This window comes from Patagioenas fasciata, chromosome 9 (assembly GCF_037038585.1).
Source record: "Patagioenas fasciata isolate bPatFas1 chromosome 9, bPatFas1.hap1, whole genome shotgun sequence".
In the NCBI taxonomy this organism is placed as follows: domain Eukaryota; kingdom Metazoa; phylum Chordata; class Aves; order Columbiformes; family Columbidae; genus Patagioenas; species Patagioenas fasciata.
The window spans coordinates 11,704,923-11,718,581 of record NC_092528.1 but is presented as its reverse complement, the minus strand read 5'-3'; the positions used below and the strand labels follow the sequence as shown (position 1 = coordinate 11,718,581).

The 13,659-nt window shown below is 39.9% G+C and overlaps 1 protein-coding gene and 1 long non-coding RNA gene across 2 annotated transcripts in view; both read left to right on the top strand.

The window, feature by feature from the left end:
* SPSB4 (splA/ryanodine receptor domain and SOCS box containing 4) overlaps positions 1–11,200 on the top strand; it is an 82,601-nt gene extending 71,401 nt beyond the window's left edge. The window contains exon 3 of the mRNA XM_065845136.2: positions 9,888–11,200. Within this exon, the coding sequence (XP_065701208.1) occupies positions 9,888–10,015 (128 nt within the window). The 3' untranslated portion in view covers positions 10,016–11,200. The remainder of the gene's footprint in view (positions 1–9,887) is intronic.
* Positions 11,201–11,881: 681 nt separating this feature from the next.
* Positions 11,882–13,659, top strand: part of LOC139828616 (uncharacterized) — a 48,512-nt gene continuing 46,734 nt past the window's right edge. The window contains exon 1 of the long non-coding RNA XR_011740425.1: positions 11,882–11,962. This is a non-coding gene — a long non-coding RNA (uncharacterized lncRNA). The remainder of the gene's footprint in view (positions 11,963–13,659) is intronic.

Genomic DNA, 13,659 nt, shown 5'->3' with positions numbered 1-13,659 from the left:
GCATTATATTGAGCCTATTTGCAACTGCGTTGCTGCAGATTTATTCTAGTGTAATTCTATTAATATCAAAACTTGAGTTACAAAGTGATGAGTCATGTCTGTTGTCTGTGGATCTCCCCTAGAGATCATTAGCTTGTATACAATTGCATTAAAATTTAAATGACATGCTGCTGCCATTTTTTTGCTTGATTTGAGGAAATCTGCATATGTTGCAGCCTCCGGGTAATTGAAATTGAAGCAGTTGAGAAAATGTCATCTAACAATGATATGAGGAATCTAGTCAAGTATTTATTGTCTTAAACAGCTCAGCACAATTTGTATTAATTTAAGTGGGAAAGTCATCAGTTCTGTTGCCCTGTCAATATGGTGAAACTTTGGAGAAAGCTGCGATGTGGCACAATGTGATGCAGAAGATGCTTTGAATCAATTTAATTGCTAACTAGAGTAAATAACTTTAGTATAATAATAAACACTCATACAGAAAACTACTGTGATAGGTTCCAGCTGAGAATGCATCCATTGTAAGCAATGGAAGTCTTGCATGAGCGTGGGTTATTGTCGTATGGTAGCATTTAGAAATTCTTGTGAGGCTCCAGCATGCTGGGCATAGTACAAGAAAAGATGCCAGAGCGTTGATCATCCCACACAATGAGTATGTCATACAAAATACAACAGGTAGATAAAACAGGCCAGTGAGAGAAGGGCAGATGGGGCAGCCAGGCAACCAGGTACCCACACGGTTCTCTAACATTTTCGCTATTTACATGTGTCTCTCAGTCACTCATTCATTTATTCATTCATTCTCTCTTGGTCTCTCTCTAAAAAAAAGTGTAGTTGATTAACTTAACCCAAAATAAAAAATGTGCTTAAGAACAGCTGTGAAAACTAAATGATTTTGAATTTTAGAATATTTTAATCAGTACAGTTAGGTTTCCCACCAAGAAATCTCATCATCTGCTGTAATACTATTAAGGCAGAAGTGTGCCAGTGAACTGAGGGATAGGAAAAGATTAACCTAAAATCTCCTTCCAATTCCTCCCACCCTAGAACAATAAAGGCTTGTTCACAGCCATAAAGGTTGTTATTAGGTGTGTACCTGTGCACGGATGGTTTATTTGCCCGTTTCTGAAGCACATTACATGAAGTGATAAAACACAAGAAACTGTTTCACCATATTTCAGTCATCATGTTGCATATTGCATACAGCATGTGAACTTCTGTTGCAATAATTGTCTGCAGTGGTTTGCCCTTGAAACCTGAACTTGCCTTCAACTTTCTCAGTTATTACTTTGCCTATAAATCTGTACATACCCCAGAACAACATTGTCTTTGAACTCCAGTGCATCTACTCAGTGAAATTCTCATCCAGACTTTAATCTTCTCTCACCTTGATATATTTTAACTTCCCTCTTTACGGCCTGGCACACAAGCTGAATTTAATGGTGATAAATGTGTTTCTAAGAGTAAAAGCTATAAAGTGTACATAAGAGATTAATCTAAGCCAAGTCCTCATTCCCAACGTGTTAAATTTGGAGAGGTTTGAGCTGGGAGGAGCTAAGGAGCCAATAGTTGTAGATTAGGTTCATCTTCCAACATAAAGCACTTTGAAAAATTTAAACCAGTATGTATTCATGTGTCTTTTCTACTAAAGAAGATTTAGGTCATCACTGAAATAAATGTCTCGATTTACCTTCACACTGCGTTCAAGACCAAAGATAAGAGGTGTTTTGTGGAAGTATTTGAGAGGAGGAGATGAACAAACAAATCAAGACCAGAAGGCAAATCTTTCCAGCTCATCCTTCCTGTTTGCAATTTCCCGATGCACACAGGGCATGGAATCCTACGTGCGCTTCCTCTTTCAGAAGGGAAGTGGCTGCCGTTCCCCCTCTCACTCTCTGGCAGCATGCAAATGTATCAAGCTGTAACAAAACCCCGCTTACTACGTGGCTTTGTGCCTTTTTTAAAAAGCCACATGTTTGGTGGTGAAATTCACTTTTATCTGTCTCTGTTTTGCAACTTGTGAATCATTAGAGCAGTACATTTGAGTAATCCGTAGATGGGAAAAACAGTGATTTTAAATGTTTTCAAATATGGGGGGGTTTGTTGTTACTGGAAATCAAATTGTTATGATGCATATGTGCATTTAAAATAGCTGTTGTAATTCAAAAAATGGTGGTTTTCAGGAAAGTTGCTACAGTGAAGTGTACTTCAAGTTTTGGCCTGGGCTGGACTTTCTATTGCTTCTGTTCCACATATTAAATGGACTTGATCTAGAGCCCTGAACTGTAGGGCACTTTCAGCCCCTCAAAAGAAGGTTTCCACAGATACGTATGTATATGACTCTATATATACAGCCTGCCTGGAAATGTACAGAAAGACAAATTACTTTTCAAGGAAAAACAGTCCTATAACCAGTATGACTCAAAAAAGCATTTAGGTATATGCTTAAGTCTACTAAATTGAAACCTTTAGGAATGAATTTTAAGCCTGCCTGGAATTATTTGGATTTAGGCATGTGCTCTGGTGCTCGTGAGTCAGGACCAGTTGTCTAAGTCTTGCGCCTTCTTCATAGGAGGCTGCAAACACTGAAATACAAAAAAAGAAATTGCAAGGAGATATGTACTTGTGTTCAAATGACAGATTCTTTATCAAACCCCTAACAGGAGGCCACTGGCTTTTGGGATTGGTTTTGGTTTGTTTTCATGCTGTTTTGCTTTTCAACTCTTCTCCTCTCAGGAAAGCACAGCTGGAGAGCATTAACTGAAAACAAATGATACTGCAGAATATCTGCTTGTTCATTGCTGCTTTTTCAGCTGAATTCTGCTAAATGATGCCTGATTGAAGTTTTAAACTGTGCTTAACTGCATTTAACAGGTAAAAACAAAGGTATTGGTAAAACAATCCCCGTGCCCCACACTACCCCAGCACAAGACAATCAGAGAAGGAGGAGGGAGGTTCGCCCCTGAGTTCTTCCTTCTGTCCCAGCTTCCTTGCCTTCCTTTTGCCTTTAACATACTTGATTTCAAGTATCAGATTTTGGTGGGATGTGGATTAGCTCAGATACAGGAGGGTGCTTTTGTTGTTTTTGTGTTTTTTCTTCCTCAACCTGTCTGCTAAAACCAAGGTACTGATGTGATGCTGCATAAAGCTTTATTTGTCCTAGTAGACAACTGCTGGAGACAGCGGCTGTTTATCAGCCTTGACCGATAACAAAAAAATCCCACCATCTGCCACCCGCTCCGCTTTTGAAGCAGTGAGCGTGATGGCTTCCAGCTGCACGTGGAGAAGCTGCCTGGGTGGGAGGGGTGGCGGAGGGGCTGAGGGAGGCTGAGCCAGTGCTGTGCCTACCTAACAGCATCCCCTACAAAGGTCAGGGCTTTGTAGCACGAGACTTCGGCAAAGCCTCGGCCTAAGCTAGGTACTAGTCTGCCGGAGCCTGGCACTCTTGGATAGATAAACATGGGAGTCCGAGGAAAAATGGCAACGCTCTTCTGAGAAACCACCACGTTCCCCTTTTGAATTTCAGAATTTATGAGAGTGGTGATTCCTCTGGATTGCCTGAGCCTTAATTAAAATGTGGTGTTCGAAGTTGCTTCATCTGTATGGTTTGCTGGGCTAGGCTGCTGAGCTTAAAGACATCTGTGGGAAAAAAAGATAAGTGGTTTCTTTTGTCTTGTTATCCTTTGACTGAATTTTCATTGCTGTTAAGAGATTTATTAGCATTTTTTATTACTGGTCATAGCCTGTGTTCTTTAATATATTATTTGCAATTTCCTTTCCCTAGATTGTGCCATTTAAGGAACACGACTCAAATTTTCCATCAGTTGCATCAGGGAAGCCATAAATATGTCACAGGGGGTGTATTTATGTGCCTTATTATGTGGGAGAAAGAGTTTGGCCTGTACTGTGTAAAGTTAAAACAATAATTAATCTTTGGCAGAAAGGTTGAAAGGAAAACCCCTGGCTTACAAATATTTGTATGTTTATTGTATGTCATAATTAAATGGTAGTTACGAATTTCTGTATACCTTATATCAACCTAATGGCAACTCTTAGACCACCCTTAGCAGGTGTTTTAATACCTGGAGGAAGAGGGAAATTTCAAGACAAAGGAGTAATAGAGTGCTGCAGTGTGGAGTGTGGTGGGCACTCAGGTGTCCCCCACTGATGGGGAACGCAGAGGACTGTCCATCAGAACAGCCAGGGTTGGGTAGCAGAGCGGTGACAAGGTCTGGGGAGAGCTTTCCCTTCCTGCTTGAGTTATGGATGTCGCACCAGAACAGGGACAGTGTAAACATCATCTCTTGTCTGTATTGGATCCCCTTGCCAAGGCCTTTTGGACCATCAGCCGTCTAATGGCGGTCTTCATCACTGATGTTGGCAAAGTATGAGGTGAAAATTGAGTGCTGAAAAGAAGTGCAGGGCAGGAACCTGTGTGATGCTGACTTACTGGTGGCAGGGAGGGGAGGGTAGAGAGGGGAACCAGGCAATAGGCACCAAGTATTTAATGTGTATAGGAAACCACATGCCCAAGAGGGACAGAACAGGGGCATCGTGCATTGCCCTGGCTGCCCAGACCCCTCTCTGTGCCAGGCGTGTGTTACTTGTGCAAGAGGTTCCTTTCGCTGCCGTTCCTGGGGCAATGCTGCTTCTCCTCGCTCCTCTGACACAAGGAGGGTTCCGCTGCTGCTGGCGCCATTGTCAGTGCAGCAAAGTTCTGACTGTGGAATGTCATCTGCTTATTTAATGATGTGCAACTGCATCTCTGTCTTGTAACACTGTTATTTTTTCTTTAAATCTGAGTTTAAAGCTGCATTACAGCAGTTGGAAAGAGTAACACGCATCACCGAATATAAGTGCTTTTTAGTAAGTCGAAGGCCAAAAATATAATGTAACTTGGTGTCTTAGGTAGGCCTATAAAATAATTAGAAAAAAAATGGTGATGATGATTCTTACAAAAACTTCCTTTGCTTCTCAACCAGCTGTAATCTTGCTTTGATTTTTTTTTTCCCCAAGGGAACACTTGATTTTATAAAATGTGATGAAAATATGTTCTTCATAGATTAGTGAAAGCTGTGCTCATTATGTGCTGTTAGAGCTTTAAAAATTTCTTTAATAAATGAGTATTGTCATTTGGCAAATAGCTGTTGTGTGCTAAAAGCTGCTCTTTTGTATGAGCCTTATGTAACATTGCAGTTAATAACATGTAGTGTTATTGGCTGCTAAATGACTTTAGTATCTTAACTATAAAAGGCTGTTTACAAAGCTGAGGCAGTCTTGTTGGAGTGCCAGACTGTTAAATAACTACAGGTTGCCAAAACTAAATGAACTTTTAAGCTGGTAATGATGTGCGAATTGCTATCACAGATACATATTTATTGGACAAAAGCTCACAAGAACATAGTTGTTTCTGGTTATAAACATTTCTTTGCCTTTGTCCTTAAACCATCAGTGATACCATTAGAACAAATATATCTAGATGTACAAACACAGCTATTTTGTGTTATTAATAGCTGCTAATAGCTGTTTTTGTTTAATTAATTGAATAGCTATTTAAGCTATTTTTAAGCTATTAGCTCTGATGTTAAATAGTTATTTAAGCTGTTTCGTACACTTGGTGAAACGCAGCTTTGTGCGAGAGGAGCGGCTGCTGGTGGCCTCACCCCCAGCTCCCGGCTGCTCAGGTGTTGTGTGTGGAACTGGAGTGCTGGGAAAGGCAGGTTTGCCACAGCCCCTGTACTGGGACCCGTGGGAGCCTTCCTGAGAAACAGTGGAAGCAAAAAAGCAAAAGTCTGTTTGTGATTTGTTTGTTTGTAATGAGCCTTCTTGTAAACTACTGGTACAAAATTGGGAGATGTGGGAATTAAACTCTGACACGTAAATTAAGCAGTATTATTTTTTAACTGTGGGTTTGTTGTTTTTGTTTTGTGTTTTTTTTTTTCTCTCTCCTGAAAAATAGTTTTCTGTATTGTGACAAGGTTTCATACTAAACTTTAAAGAAGGCAATTTCTTGAAGTACGTTGGGGAAGGTGTCGGGTCCAGTACGTGTGCTACCCAGCCAGGCGCGGGTGCACGTCCCAAGCTCTGCCGCAGCTGGGAGGAAGCGCTGGTTTCCTGTGCGGGGCTGGTGCCCTCACCCAGGAGCGTCTCGCTTTGGATGTCTTAGCCTGGTTGGGAATTTAATACAAAGAACCATTCTTGTGAGTCATGTTTTCTTTAGAATTTTGCATTCCAGCTCAGCAATTCATACCTCCTTTTTCTAATGGCAAGAGCGTTACTGGATTTCACAGAACTTCAGCAAAGGGGCTGGCTCAATATTCTTCTGGGGGCTCAAATATTCCAGTTCCATTCCGTTGCGGGTTATTCTAAAAATACACCACTCGTAACGCATATTAGGTACATTAAGTAGTGAGATGTTGTGACAATCAGTTAATATACATGAATTTAAATATTTTTCAAAGGCAAACATTTAATGTTGTGAAAGACAGACTTTTCCAGTAGCCAAACTTACAGCTAACCACGTGGCTTCACAATATTCATCTTTCCATCTCTTGCATTATTAGAATATTCTCTTCTCAGCACTATTTGTATGATCTCAAATAGAAATATCATTTTGGAAATACTGTTTTGAACATTTGAATGTGCCATTGAGTGTTTGGGATACATTAAGTCTCTGTGTGTGTTTTAGGTGGGGTGCAATAGTAATATATTCTCAGGTTGGTTGAACTTTTCTCTGAAAAGACTGTGTTACTTGCGATACTTTTATTTCTCACTGAGTTTCCCTGACAACCTGAAGGAGCTTCGGTGTTTGCATGTGTGTGAAAGAGACAGTTCAGCTGTTACAGCAGATGATGAGCAACCCATTTGCAGAGGCCCATTTCCTTGCTGCAGTGCTGTGCTACCATCACCTAACTCCCTCTCCCCTGGCACAGGGAAAGCCCCACAGCTGCTGGATCACCGGAGCTGCTGTGGGGGCACTGCAGAACCTGGGCTTGGCGCCCAGCCTGGGCACCTGTGTTGGCAGCCAGGCTGGACACCAGATATTGGCATCTGGGGAATGTTAAAGCATCTCTGAAATGACCAGTCACATCTGTCTGGTGAGGCGGCAAGGGCGCCCGGCAGAGCCCGTGTTCTCAGCCAGAGGACAGGGTGCTGGGGTGCACCCGCACAGAGCTGAGCCCTGCGCAGGACCAGAGCCCCGCACAGCACTTACACAGGACTTCTGCTGCCTCTTCCCTCCCGCTGGAACTTGCACAGTTTTCAGAAACTTACTAGTGGTTGTTAAACCACTCTTTGCGAAGTGGTCCTCCTTTGTAAAATACGTAGTAAAAATGTGAGATGTGATGGATGGGAGGGTACTTGCACTGCAATACATACCAAATGTTTAATAATGGTTCTGTTGAGTTAGACTGCCCAGAAATTGTTGGTCTGTAATTTTAAGCAGCTTTACATTTATACTATCAACTATTTTGAAAAGTAAGATCATTTGTTCTTCTGAATTTCATTTTAGATCATTTAGGGCTATTCACAACCGCAAAAATTTTTTACTTCAAATGCAATTGTTATAATTTTTCCTCAAGTTCTTAACAGCCGACACCCTAGAAAATGTAACTTTTATTTAGTATTGTAGGACAAACCTATTCTAATTTTGTTGTAGGTTTGAACTGCTGTTGGATACAAAGGAGAATAAAAAGGGTATAGTTACATTTTTAAGTTGCAAACCCACACTTCAGTATGTGTAATTTAGCAGCTGTTGCAAACACCTGGGGGCATTTTCTGTAGCATTTGAAAATTCCCTGTAGAAGTGAGACAGGAGACATCAATTTAGCATTTCAGGCTTGAAAAATATTTTAACCTTTCCTTAAATTGTGTTTTGAAGTTTAGGATTAGCTCTGTGCTTGACTGCACAGATGGCTACATTTTACATATTCCTTTGTCTAGGAAAAAAAAAGAGACCACATGGTCAGTTAATGGCTTTAAACACTCTTAGTTTTTATTTTGCATCTTCTTAATGGGACTTTAGAGATTCTGGGAAGATACTTAGAAAGTTGTTTATGGTGTAAGGCTTGTGAGATGTGCTGTATTCTGTGTCCTGGAACTCCTCAGCTATTTTTGCTCCTACTTATTAATCCTGGTTAATGAATTTTACAGCTTCATCCCTTAAGATTCATAATGTTCATAATGTTCATTCAATGTTCATAATTCTGGTGCATAAAAATAAAAACTGAGATCACTGATCTGTAGAAAATGTTACTTTATTACCGGAATGTGAGGGCTCTTATTTTTTAATATTTTAATAGCCAAAATTTTAGATGAAGTGGAATTTCTAAGCAGAAGTAGGCTCCGTATCCAACTCACTGAAGTGGTTATGAAGTTAAATAAGCTTTTTAGTCTTTCAGAATACAACAGAATGCTTTCTAAGCTTTTTCCCCAGGCACTTTTGGGAAACACCATAGTGAACTGTGGTCTATACAAATCAAATGTGATGCCGGGATAAATGGTGGAAAATCCATTAAGTAAGTGGTGTGTCACCAGAGCAGACAATTATAGCCTATAAAACCAATCCTTAAATCAAATATTTTGTGCTTTGTAATGATTTTTTTTTTCAGGTAGGTTTTAAAATACTATTAGCTAAAGGATTGGTAGATTAGTGTAGTTTGTCTAATGCTGCATGTGGAACATAAAAGAGCTCTTGATAAAACCACTGAATGCTGTACAAGGTTCAGCACTTGTAAGTAATCCGTCAGGTTTATTAAAGGTTATCACTATGACAGAGGCATATGACTGTTTTTTTTCTCCATTCGGAAGTACTAGTAAGGTTTTAAAGGCTACCACTGTTTTATCACAGAGAGAGAAAGAGTTTCCTGTGGTCTTTTAGGCTCTTACCATTTTAAACCAACATGTGCAACCAAATCCATCTGGTTGAAGATACCTGTAACTACAGCTTTATTCCAGTTCCTGCTGCAAAAAGATTTCCGTTACAGACTCTGCAGTCACAGAGGTCATTCATGTTACTATTAGATGGAAATTTTATGATGTTCCTGCAATTCTGTGTGAGTCTTGCAGGCCAGGATGGGATACGGGGCTGCAATGGTTTGAGATGCTGCAGATCTCACTGTGTTTGTGTGTCCAGTCTTAAGTGCTGTCAGCCAGGTGTTTCTGACTGATACTTAGTTTAAATTAATAGAGTTAAATTAAGAGCATCTACAGACGTTGTTTGTATATTTGGGGGACGTTTGTGTATATATGTATGAGAACACACACCCTGCCTTCTAGTCAGCGGAATCCTCCTCCCCTAATTTATTGATGAAGGAAAAGGTTAAGTTTCCTCTAGATTTTTGAGGGTGTTTTGTTTAGCTTTTTGCTTCCTGTGAACTTCCTAGAAAGAAAGACTAAGAGAGTGTTGCAGGAAAAGCAGTATTTGGTGAGAAGTTTGGTTACCCTAAGTACCTTCCAGTTCCTAAGACGCAGAAGGAACTGGTATGTAAAGGTCAGAAGTTGCCAGTGTAGTTCGCGTTAACATGACATGACAGATGTTGTGTTACAAACAGAGTAGAAGCTCTTTGTCTTGTTAGAAATCTGGAAATGTAAGAACTTCTTATGCTGCAACTTGGCAAGCCTGATGAGGGGGTTTGGATTATTATTTTAAGCCTTTCAGATAAGGAAGCTCAGTCTGAAACTTTGCAGTCACTTGTGGGTGAAAAGTGTAGAATTCTGTCTTGCTTCTATTGATTATCTTAATTACCTCATGGCTGTCAGTTTTTCACAATACCGTTACTATCTTTATGACTGTTTAATACAATACAGAATCTATGTTAATAAATAAAACATTGCCTGTTAATGGAGCTGCTGAAAAATTAACTCTTTATTTTCTTGTGTTTTTTCAGCGGAACCCCTGCCTTTAATGGACTTGTGCCGAAGATCAATTCGTTTTGCTCTTGGCAGAGACCGCCTGCATGACATAGAAGTTCTACCTTTGCCTCTGTCTCTGAAAAATTATTTACAGTACCAATAAGTCGTCTAGAACCCTCTGGCCTCACGTTGGACTAGATCAATGCAAATGGCAGAAAATTGTTTACAGCAAAATATAAATCTTCGTGATGGACACTTAAGTGTTATTTAATTTTTAATATATATTTTTTTTCTGAACCAGTGAAAGCAGATCACTGTGGGGGACTACTAAAGAATGTGAAAACATTGATTTGATCAAGATTTGTGTATTATCTGTTGCCTGTTGTGTTTACAGTCCTGAAGGCCATTAATCTCATCTCATCTCTCACATACTGGTTTATCTTTGTTGCCTCTGGTAAATACCAATAGAAAATCTGACCTGCAAGATCCACTGTCATGCAGGACAGAGCTTTCTTCACTAATGTGATGATGTTTTTTTTTCATTTTTCTCTCCTACACCTCACCCCAATAGGTGAAAATAATTTAGCAAAGGAATAATCTTGACAGTAGCTTTTGAAAAATATTTAAATCTTGCCTTTGGTGTCCGCAGTTGTTGAGAGCTTTCAGTATTCAGCACTCAACAGAATCAGGCCTATAATATCTAAAAGTTCTAATAATAAAAAAAATCAGATTATTGTCTAGAAGAAAAGTGTGTGATCTAAAAACACAAGAGTTAGAAAACTGGTCTATGTGTCAGAAAGATCAATTTTTGGATGTGGTAACAGTGAGATGCAGTCCATTGTTTTCAAGACCAAATCTAGTCCCTCCAAAGTTCTGCAGTTTGTAACAAAGTGTTCACTTTCCCAAGAATTTAGGTTATTTGTATTTTAGAGAGCTTGTCACTTTTTTATTTGAACAAATTTATAATTTTTATGTGGTATGAACTCTAAGTACTTGGTTCTCTTTTTAATGTATGTGTGGTTATAATGTTTATTTATCTGTTTAGAGTCTGTGGAGTTCTCATCTGTTTCCCATCTTGGGGTGACTGATTTTGGTGTTTTTCCCCCAACTCCACCTGAAATGTATGAATTTTTCAGGCTCATCCCATTTTTTAAGATGCTGCTTTCTATTTGCATTTCTTATATGTTTCAAGTTATCTGCCTGATCAGTTATCTAGTTTTTAAACTGGAAGTTGTTGTTACGGCAGGTTGTCAAATGTTTAGACTGAGCTGCCTTCAGCGTATTTTAATGTGAATTTACTGATGAATGAGGAGAAAATTTCTAATAAAGTCTACTGTCCAAAGTAAAACTCCTGTCTCATTCAATGAAGTGTTAAATAACATAGCAGTGTGTACAGAGTTGTTCAGTTCCTCTTCCAGCTTTGGAAATGTTTCTGTTCATCACTCCTTTGAAATTGCTGCTTTGTCTTCACATGCGACTGACATTGCAGACAGTGTTGTGTCCTGTTCCTGATTTAGGCCACTCACTCTGAATATAGCTGTGCTCTTGCTTTTAGCACAATTCTGGCCAGATTCCTCTGAACAGTTTTATGTGAAGTTGCACTTCAAAACTCCGTGCTTTTGAGGTAGTTGAAATTTAACCACGGTGCACCGATGATTCAGGCAAAACCATCGAACCGCGGATGGTTGTGCTTCTCTCAGATGCCCCAAGGAACAGAATTAGAGTTTCAGTCGGAAAAGAGAAACATAAGATAAAACAGCACAAGTAATAGTGGAAGCAACAGGGGCAACATGACATGGGGACGCCAAAAATTAAATAACAAGTGTTTGCTTCTCTGGGCTTAACTGCATAAGTTGATGCTTGCTTCAGCATCAACCTGCTTTTGGACTTGCTTTCCCTTAAGGCAAGAGCTGCACACTGTATTCCTTACCTTAGTCTTGCAAAGGGGAAGAAATTACAGCTGTGATCTGTGTTTCTTACTTCTCCGACTTGCTTTGTCTAATTTCAATCTTTTGTCTCAATAGGTACATAGGAAGAAGGAGCTAGAAAGGTATAATAACTCACTCAAAAGGAGAAATATAGCTGTGTCAAGTGATCTTTCATAAGCAAGGTAAGCAGCTGTACGAAAGGCACAGTAATCCTGGTAGACCTTATTTTACACCGCTGAAGTCCATTTTAGGGAAACATTTCCTGAAATTAGTGTTTTACTGTGTGTAACTAGACTTCGTGTTCCTTTGAATAACCATAGTTATTGAAAGACAACTGTTAAGTGTTGTCTTCTCTGTTCTTTCACCTGACTCAGGTTGACAGCTTTTTAATGTGACAGTAAAGTGGGAACCGATATCATGAGACAAATTAATTATGCTTCTGTATGTTAATTAATCTAATTATTTTACAGTTGGATTGGAATTTCAGTTAGTGCCCCTTCTGTGATGATGCCTCTAAACCAAATATGTTAACTTCTGGACATTTTTTCTAACACTTAGCTTTCTTCCAGGAGCGCTTGTTTTACGGGAAGGATAGTTTTATTCTTTTACTCTTCACTAATTACGTATTTTGATGCTGTGGATGGTAGATGCACCCCTTCATGTGGGATTAGCGGCCTGTTTTAGGAATCAAAGTTTTTTGATACAGTTTTCTTGGTCTATGGAAGTCTTGTAAGGAGGATGTACCATGGAGAATATTAACAACACTTCAGTGTTCCTGTTAACCATCCCTTTGCAAACAGATTCGCTTCCAAGAGGCCTTATAGGGCAAGCAGAGTGCCCATCTGTATTGCTAGGAATGAGTCAAGCACTGAGGCTAAGCAAGTAGTCTGAGTATCTCCTCATAGAATGTATCAAAAAAGGAGTCTCTGTTGCTGAATTCCAGCCTGGGTGGTACGTTCCTCACATTGATTCTCAAGGCTGAGTTTACTGGAATGCATTGTTTAATGTCTGCTTCAGGAGTGACTTGAGCAATAATTTATAGGGTGGCAATGCATTGGCTTTTGCCCAAAACAGAGGTCAAACACTAAGTTACAATCATTCTTCAACCAACCAAGTTGAAACTTCTCAGGCACTCTATCCTGGAGGCCTAAATGCAGCAAGATACCTACCCAAGTGTCCACTCTTGGGCATGTCTAACAGAGAGGATAATTGCTTACTACAAAGCTGTTCTATGCTGAGATTGCAGTAAGATCTCTCTTGCATCTCTGTTTTTATCTTCCAGCCACTTTTGGCTTTCAACACACAAAGAAATGTAGACAATAAATGTGACGGTTTTTAGCTTTTGTGTCCGTGTGTCTGAGCAAAAGGAGTATAGCTTTTCTTGACGCGATCTGGACGTGTTCCCATGGCTGGTAAACTAAGGCAAGTGGAAACTCTTGAGAGCAAAACACGAGTCTCTATTGTATTTCAAGGAAAAGGGCGCATGGGAGCTGCAGCCACATTTCAACCTTTGTGATGGGTGTGTGCTAATTACTGGGTTCTCATAGGAACTATTTCACCTACTCTTCAGGATTTGGATCTCTAATATGGCCCCTTCCTAGGAAGTATTGAAGGTGCAGAATCCCTTCTGTTCAAACTGTGGTTAAGACTTGTGGAAGCATGCATCATACCTTTTCTTCATTGTTGGCTCAGTATTGTGGTTCTTCTGCAACCTTTGAGAGGGAGGAGACTTGATTTATCCACCTAGAGGTCCTCCTTTTGGGACCACAATTCACGAGTGCTGTAACCTCAGTGATGTTTTGGGCCACTCTTAGCTTTTAGGCTTACCAAAGCTGTAATATTATAACACCTAAATTTGGAGTCAAATTCGAGAAGCCCT